General features: G+C 45.1%; 2 protein-coding genes across 9 annotated transcripts; one reads left to right on the plus strand and one right to left on the minus strand.

Moving 5' to 3' along the window:
* The first annotated feature begins 366 nt into the window (after positions 1-366).
* LOC117652443 (uncharacterized oxidoreductase SERP2049-like) lies at positions 367-16778 on the plus strand. The gene is made up of 6 exons (XM_034397368.1): positions 367-512; positions 10368-10616; positions 11286-11514; positions 12510-12636; positions 13895-14026; positions 16210-16778. Exons 1-6 carry the CDS (start codon positions 408-410, stop codon positions 16514-16516), a joined length of 1149 nt encoding a protein of 382 aa, XP_034253259.1. The 5' UTR covers positions 367-407; the 3' UTR covers positions 16517-16778.
* On the minus strand, positions 2864-10382 carry LOC117652444 (gastrula zinc finger protein XlCGF57.1-like). Of its 8 annotated transcripts, none has more exons than XM_034397377.1 (3): positions 10282-10300; positions 9288-9346; positions 2864-4194 (listed from the first exon to the last, which is right to left on the minus strand). In XM_034397377.1, the coding sequence occupies exon 3, from the start codon at positions 4168-4170 to the stop codon at positions 3577-3579; it is 594 nt and encodes a 197-aa protein (XP_034253268.1). In that variant the 5' UTR covers positions 4171-4194; positions 9288-9346; positions 10282-10300; the 3' UTR covers positions 2864-3576. The 8 variants fall into 8 exon arrangements, with proteins under 8 accessions (XP_034253268.1, XP_034253267.1, XP_034253262.1 ...); XM_034397376.1 differs by lacking the exon at positions 10282-10300 and adding an exon at positions 9852-9985; XM_034397371.1 differs by lacking the exon at positions 10282-10300 and adding an exon at positions 9852-9983 and having other exon boundaries at positions 9288-9501.
* Positions 16779-19054: the final 2276 nt, after the last annotated feature.

A 19054-nucleotide genomic window follows, 5' to 3' on the forward strand; every position in this document is an offset into this window, starting at 1 on the left:
CAAAATTTGGCGATACTTTGGAGTATTGCCACAATTTGGCAATAAACTTTGAACAAATCAAGGGGACAAGTTCTTAGTTTAATGCCACAATTTTGGCAATACCCGAAAGTATCGCCCTATTTTGGCCTGAGTATTGCCGTTCTGAAGGCAAGATTTTTCGGTAAGGCCGTTTGTTGGCGATACTATGTAGTATCACCAAAAATTGTACTTAAGTATCGCCCTTGCATTTGCAGTGGTCCGACTTTTTGTCTTGCCGTGGCGAGCAGTCTGACCTTTTGATTCTCAGTGATAGCACCGACAGCGGGGCACGCGGCCCCCGGCGCGTCATACAGTCTGCCAGTCTCTTGCGGAGCTGGCGCCCTGCGCAGTGCGTGGCAGTGTGTCATCGGACGCCACGTAAGGCGGTCATGGTCGTCCTCGCGCTGGCGGCTGTGTTGGCTGTGGCGGCTGTGATAGTGTATTGGAGCTGGCGGCACGGCCCCGAACATGACCTTTCGGGCAAGGTGGTGCTGGTAAGAAAGGCGTGGAGTGTTATCCACTGATATTTCTAATGTGATAAGTTGCATACAATCAGCAGCGATAAAAAAAAGGCTACTGACAGTAGTGGTTCATTCAAATCATCGCATCCGTGGCTGCAATAATTTATTCATAGCTCGTCAAGGGTAATTGAATTTAGCATCTTTTGAGACCCCAGGCGTTTAATGTTGTGTGCAACTTTATACGAGACATCGCAGCTTTTTGAGCACACGAACTTTTCGCACATTTTTTTTGTGCGAAAAACTGTACTTATTTCTCCATTTTTGTGAAAAATCGCGTTCAAATTTGCACGAAAAGTTCGTGTGCGCACACCAAAACTGTTAAGTCTCGTACTAAATTGGTACAAAAACATTTAGTGTGTACAGCACAGCGATTCTCGCTGTGGTTTGGTTATCACTAGTGCCGCGCTCCGCTGAGGCGCCCAGCCCAAACAAACGAGTCCTTCTAACATTTGCATGCGCAGTGGATATCAAGATCAAGATAGCCGTAGCCTCTCCCACCAAATGTTTTGTACAATTGTGAACGAGACGTCACATATTTTTGTTGAGCTCAACTTTCGTACAAATTTCGTATGAAATACACATATTATGTACAGAAAAAAACATTTTTTTCACTATCTCCTTTTGATAAGCACCTCTTGCAACGCTTTTTTAACATGGAACCACAAAACACATTTTTTCGGGAACAAAGTCGCCTCCAGGTTCCGTTCTTATCAGAGCTCTAGGAGACTTCGTTCCCGAAAAAATGTTTTGTGGCACCATGCTAAAAGTGTGTTACAAGAGGTGCCATTCAAAATGGGATAGGGCCGAACCCGACCTCGTAAGAGCCTCGTGCGACATGGCATCCGAAAGAGCGCACTTTTTTGAGTACCTGAGACCCATTTGGGTGCTTTTTTTGGGTCTCGGTTAGCGAGAACCCATCTACTCACAAACCCTCGAAAACAGCCATTTTTAGGGTGTTCAGACCCGTACGAAAACCATAGGGGGTGTCGGATTTCGTCCAAGTGTCTTTTCTGCAGTTCGCATGCATACAAGGAACCGATAAAACACTAAAAAGTGCCCGCTTCTAGGATGCCGCCGGCCAAGTGTTTTTTTTTTTGGTCTGGAGCTTCTCTATTTTCTTTTCTCTGGCAACCAAACAATTACTGTCTTAAGTCTTAAATAACGTCTTTGGGCATCCAAAGCCACGATTTGACCGCTTTTCATTGAAATCCGAGACCTTGATTTCAGGAGCCATGTGGCCTAGACTGCACATATTAAGGGAGAGTGGGGTAATTCCGGACGCTTTTTTTCTTTTTGGTCTTTGAGCTTGAATATGCTTCTTGGGTCAAATGTTACTACAGGAGAGTAAAGTATGGACCTTTACCTTCAAAATGATATACATGAAAGCCAAATCTCAGCAACGGTTAGGGAGATATAGGCGCCCAACAAAAGCCCTGCAAGTGTCCGGAATTGCCCCAGGCTGGGGTAATTCCGGACGACCTATGGGGCAATTCCGGACGACCTTAATATTTGACACCACTCGAGCTTACTTTCGCTTGTTTTGATGTGAGGCATGATTTCAGAAGGCGCACAAGGACATTTGCTGCGAACTGAAGTGTTTGATTTATTACTCAAAGCATATTATAAGAAATAGTTTCTATCAAAACCCCTAAATTGACAACACTGTCTTGAGTAATGCTCTTAAACATAGCTGCTATGCTATTTTTCGTTCTTTCTTTATCCTTCTAAACGGTGGGGATGCATGTCCACAGTTTTAAACCCACTACCTTAACATTATGCGGGAAATTGAAGAAAATAACCCCTCTTGTCCGGATTTACCCCACAGGTAGTGAAAACCTTTGATGTTCAATTGTAAGAAAACGGCGAGCCATACGAGCAATCCCGAAAGGTCAAAGTAAAGTCCAATGACCATATAATATGATAAAATTTTAGTCATGGGACTGAACTTGACGGTAAGGTACGATAAGTACATGGAAATACGAGGGAAAGATGCAGCTTTTGCCTATTTTTGATGGTACTCAAATTTCGTGAAGCGACCACAGCCAAACGGTTTGACCTCCTACCTTGGCGATTTGGAATTATCATTTTTAACTGATTATCTTCCTCTGTTACGCGGGCTTTTGAGTTATCTTAACTCAAACCCAGTGAAAATCGAAGTGTCCGGAATTACCCCGTGTCCGGAATTACCCCACTCTCCCTTATCCTGCTACTCTTCGAACTCCTACAATGTCTAGCACTTTAAACACTGCTGGTTGCACTTGAACTGTGTGAGTTGGATTAGTATGCGAACTTGGTATTTCGACATGGGTAATGACGGCATTAAAGGCTTTACTATAGCTTTTTATTCAAAAGAGTAGTCATGATAATACAAAGCAACTTTTAAAGTCTCCACATGCCGTATAGGCAAGCAACACACCATTTAGACCATGCAACCCTATGTAACAGATCTTAAGCTAATCTGAAGATGACGTAGTTAAATTAACAAGAATCAACGGAAGCGTGTGGTGCACATGCGCATGAGTACGAAGACGGCATGTGATCAGGAACTATAAGCGCGTATTGAAATCGGAAAAGGATCATAATTCAACATTGATCTAAAAGCAAATCTATCCTAAAATAACTCGTAAAAAGAAGAATGCTCAGGACAGCTTCTAGAGCGCATCCAAAACGACCGACGTCTTCATAGAACTATTAACTTGCAAAAGATAACTCTGATACTCCATCGTCAACACTACCACGAGTACCACAAGTACGGTCTCTAAAGTCTTTAAGAAGCATCTGCAAGCATAATGACAACATGCTCAATGTCAGTAGTCAGATTGTTCTGCTTAAAAGAGTTCACTTCAGTAACGTCCAGCGTGCACTCCAATTAGATTGCTATGAACCTGTACAAAGCGAAAGATTTACACAGAGGAGATCGCTTCCTTCATTGTTTAAATAGTGATAAAATAAAACGTTTCACGCCGAAAGTGCATTTTAACCGCTCAATTTGATCTACAACTCATCGAAAAAATAAGACTCATATGGGCATCTACTTTCAGCGTTCCTCCGTGTGGGTTCGCAGATGCATTCTGAGGTGGCCACCTCGGCTGAACTTCTTGTTGCAAAGTGTGCACTCAAAGGGCTTCTCTCCTGTATGGGTCCGGAGGTGCCTTCTGAGGTTGCTTCCATTGCTGAACTTCTTGTTGCAAACTGTGCACTCAAAGGGCCTCTCTCCTGTGTGGATCAGGATATGTTTTCTGAGATTGCCACTTTGGCTGAACTTCTTGTTGCAAACGGTGCACTCAAAGGGCTTCTCTCCCGTGTGGGTCCGGAGGTGCGTTCTGAGGTGGCCACCTAGGCTGAACTTCTTGTTGCAAACTGTGCACTCAAAAGGCTTCTCTCCTGTGTGAGTCCGGAGGTGCGTTCTGAGGTGGCCACCTTCGCTGAACTTCGTGTAGCAAACTGCACATTCAAAGGGCTTCTCTCCTGTGTGGGTCCGGAAGTGCGTTCTGAGGTGACCGACTTCGCTGAACTTCTTGTTACAAACTGCGCACTCAAAGGGCTTTTCTCCTGTGTGGGTCCGGAGGTGAGCAGCCAGTTTGGACCCGGACACATTCTTCTTACCGCATACTGGACACTCGTGGCTCATTTTCAGTTTCGAATTGGGGAATTCCTGAAAAATAAAATTACATTTGTTACTTCAGTAGAAAAAGGTATGTTTATACACACTGAAGCGTCCAGAAACGCAATAACAACCAATGAACAAAGTTCAATGATTAAAGTTCAACGTCTCGGTTCATTTCTGGGGGCTGGCTTGAGTGATTGTCAAAACAAAGGTAGCCTGTGAATCCTCCGGCTCTTAAATCGTTACTTTTAAACATTTTGGAACATGGTCTGGTTTAACACTGTTAAAAAAATTCTGAAAATTCAGACCGAAAGTGTCAGACTTGTCTGTCTGAATCTCGTTTTCAGACTGGAGTCCGAATATTTGGACCGCAGGTCTAAAAATACGGACCTTGTGGTCTGAAAAAAATTTCAGACGCGGTGGTCTGAAAATTCAGAATTGGCAAGGTTTAATTATTTGCCCCGCGAGTCTGAAAGTAGAATTCAGCGCCCGGTCTTAATTTTCTGCCCGACTCGTCTGACTCCCACCCTCTTTCTCTACATACGCTGCCTTAATCGGACTGCCCCGAAGGTAGCACCTTGAGCCCCAGAGAAGCTCTCTTTATAGTGCTCTGGGAGCACCTTGACCAGCTAAGGTAGTAGGCCCGAAAGCGATCTAGTTTGTCTCGGACTTGTTCGGCTGAGTCCGTTCGGCACCGAGCAGCGCCGAGCACCGAGCCGAGCCCAGTGCAGCGGCCTCAGGACTGTCTCCGCCGGTGCATTCTCGGAAAGTCCGGCGAGGCAGGGCCGGCTGGAGGCGCCCTCTGATTGGCTCAGGAAGGAGGGGAGCGTTAATCCGTCGGCAACTCGGAAAGTTTTGGCCGACCCGGCGCCCTGCACGCAAAACGTCAGTCTCCAGCAGTCTTCCAAGGTGCACACATCGCGTTTTACTTGCGTCAGGTCCACTCGCTCGGCGCGCTGAAGTAATGTCGACGGGAAGAAGTGCATTTTAGTTCGAAGTGTTATCTGCTGATGACCCTTGTTGACGCTGCAGTGGCTCTGCTCGCTGTACGCATCTCCCGAAACTGAAGGGGCGGGCGGTGAGAGGGCGAGAGGTGTTCTAAGTTATTCGCCTCTCCCCGTTCACACTCGTCCCCAAAGTGCCTTCATCGGGTATTAGTTCAAACTTCTGGTTGGACGAATCTGATACGTTCACTTCGTGTGCACCGGTGCGTGTTGGATGTGTGCTTGCCACAGTGAGTTAATTGTTACAACCAAAGTTTAAGTTGATTTTGCGATCATAAGCAAAGAAATTTATGGTTATGACGACTAAAGTGACCAAAGTGACTTCATAACTTTTTTTTAAAATACTTGTCCAGATATCTCAATTCCTAGAGTAAAGTTCCTTTCAATTGCATTAACTCATGCACTAAGAGTTGTACACCACCTTATAATAGTTTCTGAGTTATGGATGTTTACGTTAACTCTTAGTCCTTTCTCTCAAATTCTCCTCACGACAAAGGATTAGCTACAGTCTTCATATTCTTGTAACTACATCTATTTTTGCAAAGGAAATAGATGGTGTTGCTTTTTTTAAAAAATATCTCCCTTAGTTCTCCTGAAAAACCAAAAACCAATAATGAAGCAAAATCTTTTAAATTTGAAGAAAAATAAAAGTAGGCATGGTAAGTTAGCTTTTACAGCCTCTTCTGGACTTTTATTTTCAAATTTGACAACACTATCTTTTTCATATGCAAAAATAGATATAGCTGCCAGAATCTGAAGACTGGGTAGCTAATCCTTTGTCGTGAGCAGAATTTGGAGGAAACGACTAAAAGTTTACGTAAACATCCATAACTCAGGAACTAATTTGAGTTGAAGTCCCCAACTTCAATAAATTTATCTAATAGTGGTGGAATTTTGACCACAAAATGAACTTCCTGTGACAAATATTTCTAGGACATGCAAGTGTTACTTGACAGTATCCTTAAGGTTACAAAATTGACTTTTACTAGCCGCAGCAATTTTCATCCTTCTTAAAGCATTGGTTGGATCAACTTTTATATAATACCTTGCCCGCACTGCGCACAAAGAGGGAGGCGAAGGGTATGGGAGTGAACTGCTGAAAGCAAATTCAGACCAGGAAGCCCTTTTTTAAGAAATAAGACATCTCAATTTTAAGCTCACCAAATTCCTAAATTTCAGAGTCCAGCGGTCTTAATACCAAATCAGACTTGAGGTCTTAATACATATTCAGACTAGTGGTCTGAATTCACAGGTCTGAATTTTCAGTCCGCGTGTTTCTGAAAAAGTTGGTCTGAAAATTAGGAGTGCCTTTTGCGAAATTTTCTTCAGTTCATTTAGTCTGAATTTTCAGAAATTTTTTTTAACAGTGTTAGAGACAAGCTTAACCGAGGGCTGAACATTGCTGACTAGTTTCCACACTGCAAATCCAAGTGTAGGACAGGTCGACACTTTAAGGCGTAGACCAGTTTGTCCTACGCTTACAAGTGTCGACCAGCTGTGTCCGACGCAGGGTTCGGAAAGTTACTCAAATTTTTGTAACTAGTACCGTTACAGTTACTTGTCCCAAAATTTTTACTAGTTACTGTTACCGTTACTTTCGTCCGGAAAAGTAACTAGTATCGTTACTGTTACCGAAAAATTTGTAACTAGTTACTTTTACTGTTACTTTTTGGCAGAGTAGAGAAGTTCAATGCATAAAAACGCCCCCCCTCCCCCGGTCACTTTTCCAAGCTGATCGGGTTCAACAAACGTCGTCTCTTCATTGCTTCTGCGACCAAGGTCAAGTGCACAGCCTCGCCCATTACGACCGTACTTTCACGCCATCTTTTCATAATTGACCTGCCGCGCCGATTCCCAAACATGTGAGCCCCCGACCTGCCCGTCTCCTGCGTTTGTCTATTCAGGCCAGGCAGTTGCAGTGGGAGAGAGACAGGATGCCGCGCTCCGTCCTTTATGCCATTCTCGGGACCAATAAACCAGGAAGGTTGACCGGCAAGGACTATGGCGTCCGGAACGAATTGTCGCACCCTCTCTCCCTGACAACACACGTGGGGACAACACAAAGTCAATCCGAGAAAAATATCTCATCAGCGCCGAGTTTTGCCTCACGTGTGCGCGAGAAGAAAAGGGAAAATGGTGGAGCCGGCGAGCGAAATGTAACTGTAACGAACAACTAGTACTTTACCGGCAAATTTGTAACTAGTACCGATACAGTTACCGAGCCTGAGAAAAGTAACTAGTTACTAGTATCGTTACTCAAAAGAGTAACTAGTACCGGTATTGTAACTAGTTACTACCTGTAACTTTCCGAACCCTGGTCCGACGCTCTGAAGTGTCGACCACACTCAGTCCGACGCCTGCATGTGTACGACACTGTTTGTCCTAACACTGAGTTTCCTATTGTGGCCCCATACTTCGGCCGTCGGACATGCTGAGTTCGACACTAGCAAGCGTAGGACACAAGTAGTCCACACTTGCAAGCGTAGGACAAACTGGTCTACGCTTTAAAGTGTCGACCTGTCGAAACTTGAATTTGCAGTGCACGTTCAACCGTTTACTCATTTGCCCCTATTCTACAGGGTCATTTTGCAAGCTTCTTGATGTCCCTCCCCCAAGCTGAAACGCGCATAATTCGCTTCAGCTGTACTTACCCTACAGTACAGCACATTGCGTGACATTGACTTAACGTGTAAAACGAAACCTTATCTAGTCGAGGACTCTACCGTGTCCTCGCGTGATCATAGAGGAGCGGATTAAATAAATTGCGCCATATGGATACTTCCACCAGCGCTGAGAAAAAAAGGACTAACAAAATATCCGGGTACTTTATTACCTTAAAGTCTCACGTTAGTAATATGTGGTGAAGTCAGTTCCCAAACAAGAGTAAATATTTGTCCAAATTAGGTTCTGTCCAGCTCTCAAAATCGCCCTCTTTGAAACAAGATCCATTTGATTTCTTAGTTACGGCCGGGCGAGCCTAACGCACCACAATCTACCGTCAACGGGGGTAACTTGGGACACTTTTTCACGTTTTTTGAACGCCAGAGGCAACATTCTCAACCCCGACCATTGGATCCTAACAATGTTAAAGTTTGACCCTTTCCCCATGATTTCATGCTTGTCTGGTTCATTTGCCTGGATTACATGGTTTCCAAGCGGTCTCGAAAGAGTGTCCCAAGTTACCCCATGACCGGGGGTAACTTGGGACAGTAGGTAATTAGCTACGTTCCCATGCATCTAGTGATGTGAATGGATGTAATAAATTTAGGTCACAACATGTAAACCAAGAATTCAGGTCTAGGAACTCCTGTAGGACCGATATTGGACTATATCTAGGGCTCTACGTGGAACTCTCTTTTCTACTGGTATTTTCCAGGCATTTTCTGAAAATTTCAAAATATGGATTACCAGAAGACAAAACTGCAAAATCTCTTTCCATCATCAGCGTAAAATCCGAAGTTTAAGTTATGTCCGGGACCGGGTCAGTCAACTCCTTGGAGGCTAGGACTGCTGGAAACATGAGGAAAAGACTGTCCCAAGTTACCCCGTAAAATTTCGACTTTTCATAAATTGAAGTCTGGACCGAAGATGGGAAAACTATAGCCAACGTCCTTTTGCGAACGTTATTGTCTGTGTATGTTCTAACAACCCAGAGAGACTAATCGGCCAAATCTGCATTTCACTCCTTGCACTAGGGTCAACTTGTCAATGTTTGACGTATTTTGTCCAAAACCCTATCATGTAGTTTCCCGTTTCTCAAATACTAATTGTGGTGTTATGCACCTTTTCTACCTTTCCGCGCGTGCCCTGACGCCTCTGAAACAAAACCCTGCCGCGGGTTTGACGCTAGGAACCCCCGTCGCTGAATGGCAGCACCAACAAGCTGTACAGGGCAGACTGTCCCAAGTTACCCCCGTTGACGGTACATGTCTAACAATGAAATCTGAGCTGAATTCGGCGCAAGGATAATACGAAGCAATGTTACTCCGTAGTACGAATCTTTTCCTTTTTGTCCAAGGAAGAGGGACTTTCGTAACGCGAAAATAAACTACCTACGTATTATGCTTGCGCCTTTTCTACGTATAATGCGAAATGTCTTCATTAGACATTTTAAAGTGCAAGTAGTTTCAAACTTACCCCTCAGTTCTGCTTCGTGAGGCTTCTCGTGAGACTGGCTGAACGACAGGATACTGTAACTTGAATCAGACTACACTTGGACCGCGCCCTGGCGTAACAGCCTTGAAACTTGGCTTTTCCTCGCACCGAAGGCCTAGGCGGCCCGGCAGACTGTTTCGGATGCCCCGGAACAACAACGTCACAGATCGGAGGCCAGAAGAACGAGCGCGGCAACCTGATTGATCTTCTGACGTGCTGTATGTATTGCCCTCAGAACGGCAATATACAGAAGTATCGCCAAAATTTGGCGATACTTTTGTGTATCGCTGTTTTGAAGGCAATACTCTTCCGTAAGGCCGTTTATTGGCGATACTCAATTGTATCGCCTAAAAAGGTACCAAAAGTATTGCCTTTGGAATTGCAGTGAGGATAGACCTGTTAGGTCGTCGCCGAATAAAGAACAGAAGAAAGCCAGGAATCCCTGAGAAAGTGCCCACGAGTTCCTGGCTTCTTAATTTTTATTTCTTCACTCGGCGACGACTCAAAAGGTCTATTGGATGCCATTCGGTGAATCAATTTATCTACCAAGTCTAATGGAGCATCCCAAGACGGTTTGGGCCGAAACCATCAACAGGACTTCGCATAAGGACTGGAAAGGGTGTTGAGCAGAAATCAAGAAGTTGACGCTCTATATGCACTAGTGAAGTTTTTCCACTACGGTTAAAGTTGTCCACATGATAGTAGTGCAGTTGACTGTACCTTCTGTACCTTTCAGAATCCACTGCACCTTATGGACAATGTGACGAATTTCCTTTGAATTATGGAGGTTCTCTGGTGCAGCCCACCCCCATTAGACATTCAGAGCGCACAGGCAAGACGTCATGTAATCCAAATGAGCACTTTATAGCCGTTTTGATGGTGAAAAAATATAAACTCAATTAGGAAATTTGCTATTCTCGTTTCTTTATAGAATGGAATGTGCCTTGATTCGATTTCGGAGCATTCGCACACCTACCTCACCATCACACCCCATATGTTGTAATGTGTTAATTTTAAAAACAATTGTTGTGAGGTACAACATGTTTGACGCCTTTGTCGCAGCTGACCGGTGCCGGCGGCGGACTGGGCCGCCTGCTGGCGGAGGACTTGGCCGCGCGGGGCTGCCGCCTGGCGTGTGTGGACGTGGCCGAGGGGCCCAACGAGGAGACAGCGTCCATGGTGCGCGCCCACGGCCAGGCGAACACCACCAAGCTGCTAGCCAGGGCCTACACTGTGGACCTCAGGAACGGAGAGGACATATCGGCCCTGGTAGAGAGTGTTGTCAACGACTTCGGCCAGGTGGACATTCTGGTGCGTAAGAAGAGCTAGGCGGGGTTTGCAGGGGCTCTCGGTTTGCAAGGGCCCGTTAGTAGACTGGAAACCCGTTATTTGTAAAATACGATGAAGTTCTGACCCGAGGGGTGAATCACTGGTGTACTCATGTGTACAAATAAGCCTGTAGTCAGTGTACTCACAAGATTAAATTCAGCAAAATTCGCTAGTTTGAAGTAAGATTTGGTGGTTTTGTGTCTGAAACACTAAATAAAGCCTTTGAAACGTTTAAAAATGTGAAATTTATGAGTTTTCTAAGGTGTACTCACCCGTACTCATGTACTCATGTGTACACCAGAACGCCGAGTGATTCACCCCTCGTTCTGACCTTGCGGTGCAATGAAGCATTTTCAAGGGAAAATAGGCTTGTAAAAACGTAACCGCACACTTAAGTTGAAATTTATATGAATTTTCTTCTAAATTCATTTGGAACTCATCGAAATTCATGTGAAAAGTTCGTGACCATTTTATTCCAGATTTTACACATTTGAAAATTTTCAGTTTTAACTTATGCTTTTGACAAAAATGCAATGGCATCATTCATCTCATTGGATTTAGTTTTCCCTACAAACAGTTTCTTGTTTCTCCTGAAAAATGGTGAGAATTGAGTTATCCCCTTCTTCCGCTTCATGGTTCAACTCTGCGCAGGTGAACTGCGCTGGCCAGCTGCAGGCGGGCGCAGTGTGGGAGCTGACTGACGACCAGACGGACCAGCTTCTGGACGTGAACCTGCGCGCCTGCATCTTGCTCGTCAAGTACGCTCTACCGCACATGAGGGCGCGCGGCGAGGGCCACATCGTCACCGTCGGCTCCGTCGCCGCCATCTTCGCCACCCGCAAGATGTCCGTCTACGCCGCCAGCAAGGCGGGGCTCAGTCGTAAGAATTCACTGTAAAAAATGCCGTAGTTTCGTACGGAAAATGTACGGACGAAAATGGTACGGAAATTGAACGGAAACAAGCACGGAACGTCCGTACTTGTCCCATAAGAACTCATGTAATCGGGTACGGAAAAAAAGAGTATAGAAGTTCTGTAGTAGGACAGGTACGGACGGTCTAGGCAAATTATTGACCAGACATCCGTACTTTTTTCGTACCTTTGTCTCGCAGTGAACAGTGGCGGATCCAGAGCCGGCCTGAGGAGGTGGGGATTGCAATGGCCATTTCTCTCCCCTTCCCTGGATGATGAAACAATGTCAAACTCGAAATAAAAAATCAAGTGGGCAATATTGGCAAATGTGCAGTTTTTTCTATCATTTTTAACCTCCTGTTAAGAACTTTATTACGAATGTCGGTGCGTATGCTTCAGAAAAACGACAGGCACGATGTTATAATGTGAATTTTTGACGACTGTTTCAAAACGACATTTTCCCTTTCTGCATTGAATTGGGGTAGCACGACAAAACAAGGCCAGCAAAATCATGTGATATCACTGCACACATTATTTTAGCCGAAGATATGAATTTTTTCTCCAATCGGTCAAACGCATCTGAAAAAAGATAGCTCACAAGCAGACCCTTTGGTTTTAATATTGAACGAGAAAAGCATAACTATTCAAACGGCTATCTTCAACATTAGAAGAACGGTAGAATCTTTGATTGAAGGTAACCGTGCTACGGCAAACCGACGGGTACGGTCCACGAATAGAAGTTCATCCCCTGGGAGATCTCCTGGAACCTCCAGGAATATTAGTTCATTCCCTTCTGGAACCTCCAGGAATATTAGTTCATTCCCTTCTGGAACCTCCAGGAATATTAGTTCATTCCCTTCTGGAACCTCCAGGAATATTAGTTCATTCCCTTCTGGAACCTCCAGGAATATTAGTTCATTCCCAGGAGATGGTTTCGCCGTGTTCCCCATGACACGTGTTGCAGGGTTCATGCAGTGCCTGTACTTCGACCTCCGGCGAGACGGGCTCGGCGACAAGATTCACGTCACTACGATTGAGCCGTACCTCATCAACACCTTACCGCACTTGGAGGCATCCTTCAAGTCCAGGCGGTACGTGACTGCTATGCACTCTTAAAAGCGTACGGAGCTTTTGCTTCGTAACTACGAAGAAAATGGAGGCGTTGTAGAATTGGATCGTATGAAATGCTTCGTATTGCGATGGATTTTGCTTCATAATACGAAGCATTTCTTCGTAGATTTTACAATGCCTTCATTTTCTTCGTATTACGAAGCGATTCTTCGTAGAGTTTTTACTGTGTGGCCATACCGTTGCAATGGTCCACAGAAGTTAGGTTTTACTACCCATGACGTGTCTAATTCGACATTCTTACACTCGATGTAAGAGATCAATTCCATCGTCGGAAATAAGTTGCTTCGACGCAGTTGACGAGGTTACAATTCAAGGGGACACATCACTCCAAAATGGTCAAAAATTGTATTTCTTTTATTAGAGTACATAATAGATCGTTCTTTTCTGCATCGAATGGTGAAAACCGCATTCCGAAATTCAAATAAATGCAGCGTCAGGAGGTTGTGTGCGGCAACAATGCGTAGGGGAAAAAAACCAGTTTCCCCAACTTCGATCGCGTTTTTCTCGGAACATGTGCAAACTGTTACCGGACTTTAGGGCGCAGTTTTTGAGCTACAGCGGTGACATTTAGCGTGGTGGCTGGTGGCTCCTACGCCATGCCGCTTTGGTGGGTAGCAAAATAATTTGAATTGGTCAATTTTTATCATCTATAAGCGTTCAAAATTGAACTATTTTGTTACAAAAATTTTGATAATTGACAAAGACAACTGAAAATGATTTTTAAAATCTGATTGAGGTCCTCGCCATAGCCAGATATCTCAGGAAGGCTGTCGCCAAGTTTCGTTGTTCTAGGTCGAACCGTTTTGCGTCCAGCGCTGCAACAGTGTGGACAGGTCTTGCAACACTTCAATATGTGTTCATGCCCATAGCGCTGAACTGTCCTGGCTGTGTTGTTTTATACTTTGTGTTTTAATATAATTTGTTTCTTTCCGTTTGGTTTTAAAGACGTTCCGTCAAAAGCACTGCTTTTGGAGTGATGTACCCCTTTTAATTGCCGGATGTAGTAAATGCAAAACATTTTTCCAGTTGGCTTGAAAATTTGCGCGCAAACGTTTAGTGTTCACACCCTATGGATTTCTATGAAGTTCCTGGGAAAACCAGGAAACGGTTTTACCGTGTACGCTCTTTTACGCTTTTCGTTCTTCTTTCCGTAACATTAATTTAGACTCAACTCTGCACGCAAGTGGATAGCATTGAGACACGATTTGCATTCGACAGGCCGGTCGCCAAGCTGCTGCTGGGATACCTGGAGGCCAAAGCCACGGCGCGGACCATTTGCCACTGCATCGCGACTCGCCAGCACCTGGTCACACTGCCCGCCCACCTGGGTGTGCTAGCCAACATCCTCCGGTGGGTGCTGTGCACGATCGCATGTTCTTTCGGTATCATATTCGCGAAACCTAAGCAGAACAGGAATTATTGGCTACACTGATAAAACTTACGCGTAACTCAATGCTTGAGTCAAACATAAAGTTACGCTTGAAATGAAGCATACTCTGGAAATTCCCCCCATGCATTTGATCCAGGAAGCGGAAGAAGGGGTTAAGTCGAGTTGATTCAGTGACCTCTTATCAGTCTATCAAGTAAACATGAGTGAAAATTTGGTCCAAAAATAAGTGTGGTGCGATAAGTCCCATCCTCTTGCATCTATTTTTAGATGACATTCCCCACTTGTTCTCCCACCTGCAAGGTTAAGGCCTTGCAAAAGTGCACGGTTTCAACTCGACTTACCCCCTTCTTCCGCTTCCTGGATCATTTAAAAAGGGGGAATCTTGGCGGACGAGCGTGTTACGCTTGATTTCAAGCGTAACCGGATTACGCTTGAAAACACAGGGTAATACTACGCCCGAGTTTTACCAGGGTGGGTACGTCAATCAAACTCAGCAATAGATAAAGAATCAACATATCACTGCAAAGCCTCACTGAATTGGTCACCACCATCACCCTTTAAATGGGTGATGCAACTTCGTTGCCCAAATTTTGGTGACGAAAAATTCATCCCCCGAAATTTGGTAACAGGCGTTTGGTCGCCCAAATTTGGGTAACGCCGTCGGCGACGCCGTGAGGTTCCCGATGACGTCCTTCCGGGGCCACCAGGATGACCGGAGGCCTCAACGCCACATTGGGTCATCGTGGTGGCCCCGGAAGAGCGTCATCGGGGACCTTACGGCGTCGCCGACGACGTTACCCAAATTTGGGCGACGATTTTATGACTGCCCAAAATTTGGTCACCGCTGGCTCGTCACCCAAATTTGGGCAACGGTGCGTGCGTTACCCAATGAAAGGGTGATGGTGGTGACTCTATCATTCTCAGTGCTGTGGGAAGTTGGCTTGCCACAAATTTGGCAAACCGTTTTGAATGCCAAAATTTGGCAAGGTTTGGTCGGAAATCTTCATGAAAGCTTGCCAAATTTTGGCCAGCTGAGGAGTATTTCGGGCCAAAATGGCATGCCATTTTATGGCATTCAAAACAGCTTGCCAAATTTGTGGCAAGTAAACTTACCATTGGCTTTGCAGTGACTATCGTTATGATGTGGTGAGCTCTTTTTATGCACTACAAAGCCCACTGTGTACTTGCCAAGTGCATATCTGTGGGAGTGTACTTTTGCGGCGAGGAGTATTACCAAGAGTACCGTAGCCCCCTTGTCAGTATTCTCCGTAGGCTCTTACAGTATTGTCCGTAGGACCGCACAGTATTCTCCGTAGGACTATACAGTCTTCCAGGCCCTACGGAGAACATTGATAAGAGGGCTACCGAGGGCTACGGAGAATCCTGGCCAAAAAATTAACAGAACTTTCCGTACCTCTTTGCCACAGTGAGAAAAGCACTGGAATTCGGCTTGCACACTGAAAACCTTCCAAACTATTTAGGCCTTTCACAGAAAAACAGCTTGTGATGTCAAAGAATTTGGAGCATACGTAAGCTTACAAAGAAAATTCTTAGTAATTTACGAACTATTCCTTATATAACAAGGCAAATTAGTTTGTCCTATGTAGGCTCAAAATACTTCCTACGGTTTGGAGCGTGCAGTTCGCACTGAATGTCATGGGACTTCATTTGTCCCATGAATGATGCAATTTTAGGCACATCCGGTGGTGATGCAATTGTGTGTACGCGAGGCGGGACAAAATGTCGAGCGAAAGTAAAATTAGCAGCAGGCGTCGTACAAACCGTGTCACCAGACGGGAACAAAATTGTAACAGCGTCGGATGTGCTTAAAATTGCATGAATCGTGGGACAAAAAAAAGTTCCATGACATTTGATCCAGGAAGCGGAAGAAGGGGGGTAAGTCGAGTTGAAACCGTGCACTTTTGCAAGGCCTTAACCTTGCAGGTGGGAGAACAGGTGGGGAATGTCATCTAAAATTAGATGCAAGAGGATGGGACTTATCGCACCCCACTTATTTTTGGACCAAATTTTCACTCACGATTACTTGATAGACTGATAAGAGGTCACTGAATCAACTCGACTAAACCCCTTCTTCAGCTTCCTGGATCATTTAGTGTGTTTGTGACTTGCGTCATTTCCACAGCCACACGCCGTGGACGGTCCAGGCGTACGTGCTGGAGAAACTCGCCCGACCGGACAAGCGGCCGCCGTACCCCTACCACGCCCGCCACGCGAGCTTGGACGCGGCCCTCATGTACGAGCTGCTGTCCAAGGGCTACGACCTCCACGAGGACCCCGAGGCCGTCTGCAGGGCGCTGCGCGCCGAGAACCTCGCCAAGGGCATCGCCCTCCCCCACGACTATTCACCGTTCCGCCAGTCGATCCGAAAGTTCTACTCGAGCCGCGGCCAGAGCGTGCCGGACGCCGTGAAGAGCGTGTTCGCATTGTGAATGGCTCGACATTTCTTTCTGCGTGATGCACAGTGAATATTCTCCATATTATGGTGAAATTGTCCCCTACTATGGTGTTGCTGCTGACTTCATAACGTACCATAGAGAATTCACTGTACCTTTACAGATATTTTGACGAATTTCGTTCGTATTATGGAGAAAATCTCCACCATAATATGTTGGTGCAGTATTTCACCGTGAGACATTTACAGTGTTCAAGATCGTGAAATGGAAACAAATACAAACTTTATTTGACTTTTAAGTGGGCGATTTATTTTGCACTACCAATTTTCTACTGAGAAATGCCGTGCAGTCGTATAACTGAGCTAATTCACAGTACTTTACGACACAAATCTCTCATAATACAGAGAAATTTGTTGGTGATATGAAGAAGTTTTTTTTAATGGACGGGTGTCCTATGGTATCTTAAACTAAAACAGCTTGATAATTTAACAAACAAAAAGAAAATGCGCAAATTTAACAATTAGAAGCGCTAGTATTTTGATGAAATGCATACAAATAACATTGACATGACGCCAAGGTTGAAGCAGGGTGATCGATCCGACTGTGATAATTATATGTCATGACCAAACATAGTTAGAAATGTACAAGGTCGTACAAACGCTGCAGTCATCTTGCTGTCGCCGTCAGTGCGATTCGATAGGACCTCCATAGGGGAGGGGGGGTTTGCTTCGAAACGTACATCATTTATCCCTCCCTTTCTTTGGCTCTGTACAACCACGGAAAGGGTTTTTCGACTCCGGTTAAGAATGCTTCAGATATGTTGACGACTTCCTCAGACAGACAGACGAAAACCGACAGAATTGAGTCGGGGGTATGAACACTGCAAAAAATCAGTGTCTGATACGGAGCATGCTACGGCGTTCCGTATACCCCTCTGAAATGGTGATTCGGACATATGCCGTACCACTCCTTCCATAAGAGCCTGTGCTTTGTAAAGCGTGGCACGGAAATTTAACGGAAAGTGTACCGCTAATTTTAGACCGGAGGTTGCCGTTTCGGTTTGTGAAAAAGTCCGAAATGCTCTACGGACCGTGAGGAACAGTCGCTCCGTAACGCAAAGTACTCTGACGGAACGCATGAAACGGTCACGCCGTAGGGATTCGGACTGGTCGTTACACGTTATCCGTTACAGAAATTTGAGTTACGGAGCGTCCGTTCCTCACTGTCCGTAGAGCATTTTGGACTTTTTCACAAACGGAAAACCGAAACGGCAACCTCCGGTCTAAAATTAGCGGTACATTTTCCGTTAAATTTCCGTGCCACGCTTTACAAAGCACAGGCTCTTATGGAAGGAGTGGTACGGCAGATGTCCGTATCACCATTTCAGGGGGTATACGGAACGCCGTAGCATGCTCCGTATCTGACACTGATTTTTTGCAGTGCACGTGTACGAGTTGAATAGGCCGCAAATTTTAAACTCCGTAACTGTCCTTTAACCCGATTCACAGTTTAAAAGGCTCCGATCTCACTTTTTTAATCGACTTCTAAGTTTAATCTCAGCTGTTTTCTTGAAGAGGAAGTATTGGTCTTCTTATTGTCTGAGACGGTTTGCATGTAGTGGCACCCCTTCTACCAGCAATTGTGCCCTGATTTTTGTCCCTCGCTTTTTGACCCTGTTTTTGGCCCTCCGTTTCCGTTAACAAATTACGCTCTCATTCCAGGAACGTTGTAACGAACGTGATAAACTATCACGTTCGTTTGAACGTTGTGTCACATTCCTGGAATGAGAGTGTAGCAGCTGGAGGGCCGAAAACGAAAATTTCAATGCTGTTCTTCGCACTGACTGATTTTGTGGCCAATATTTGGCCGGAGAATTTACTGTGTCGCTTGTCCAAACTATTTTAGACCTTTCACAGAAAAAACAGCTTGTCATGTCAAAGAATTGGAGCATACGTAAGCTTACAAAGAAAATTCTTAGTAATTACGAACTATTCCTTCATGTAACAAGGCAAATTAGCTTGTCTTATGTGGCTCAAAATACTTCCTACGGTTAGGAGCGTGCAGTTCGCACTGATGTCATGGGACTTCATTTGTCTCATGATGATGAAATTTTAGGCACATCCGTGGTGTGATGCAGTTGTGGTACACGGCGGGGACAAATTGTCTAGCGAAAGTAAAATTGCAGCAGCGTGTCACCAGACGGGAACAAAATTGTAACAGCGTCGGATGCGCTTAAAATTGCATGAATCGTGGGACAAAAAAAGTTCATGACATTTGATCCAGGAAGCGGAAGAAGGGGGTAAGTCGAGTTGAAACCGTGCACTTTTGCAAGGCATTAACCTTGCAGGTGGGAGAACAGTGGGGAATGTCATCTAAAAATAGATGCAAGAGGATGGGACTTATCGCACCCCACTTATTTTTGGACCAAATTTTCACTCATGATTACTGATAGACTGATAAGAGGTCACTGAAATCAATCGACTAAACCCCTTCTTCCGCTTGGATCATTTTAGTGTGTTTGTGACTTGCGTCATTTCCACAGCCACACGCCGTGGACGGTCCAGGCGTACGTGC

This window comes from Thrips palmi, unplaced genomic scaffold (assembly GCF_012932325.1).
Source record: "Thrips palmi isolate BJ-2018 unplaced genomic scaffold, TpBJ-2018v1 HiC_scaffold_7, whole genome shotgun sequence".
In the NCBI taxonomy this organism is placed as follows: Eukaryota; Metazoa; Arthropoda; class Insecta; order Thysanoptera; family Thripidae; genus Thrips; species Thrips palmi.

What these genes read in the sequence shown, in the direction of transcription:
- LOC117652443 (XM_034397368.1), top strand. Translation starts at nt 408, where the DNA reads ATGGTCGTCCTCGCGCTGGCGGCTGTGTTGGCTGTGGCGGCTGTGATA. An exon ending in CAGCAAGGCGGGGCTCAGTC is followed by an intron (nt 11,515 to 12,509) that starts GTAAGAATTCAC and finishes CACGTGTTGCAG; the next exon opens with GGTTCATGCAGTGCCTGTAC. An exon ending in GTGCTAGCCAACATCCTCCG is followed by an intron (nt 14,027 to 16,209) that starts GTGGGTGCTGTG and finishes TCATTTCCACAG; the next exon opens with CCACACGCCGTGGACGGTCC.
- LOC117652444 (XM_034397369.1), bottom strand. Translation starts at nt 10,347, where the DNA reads ATGTTGTACCTCACAACAATTGTTTTTAAAATTAACACATTACAACAT. An exon ending in ATATGGGGTGTGATGGTGAG is followed by an intron (nt 4,195 to 10,281) that starts GTAGGTGTGCGA and finishes TTTATTTTTCAG; the next exon opens with GAATTCCCCAATTCGAAACT.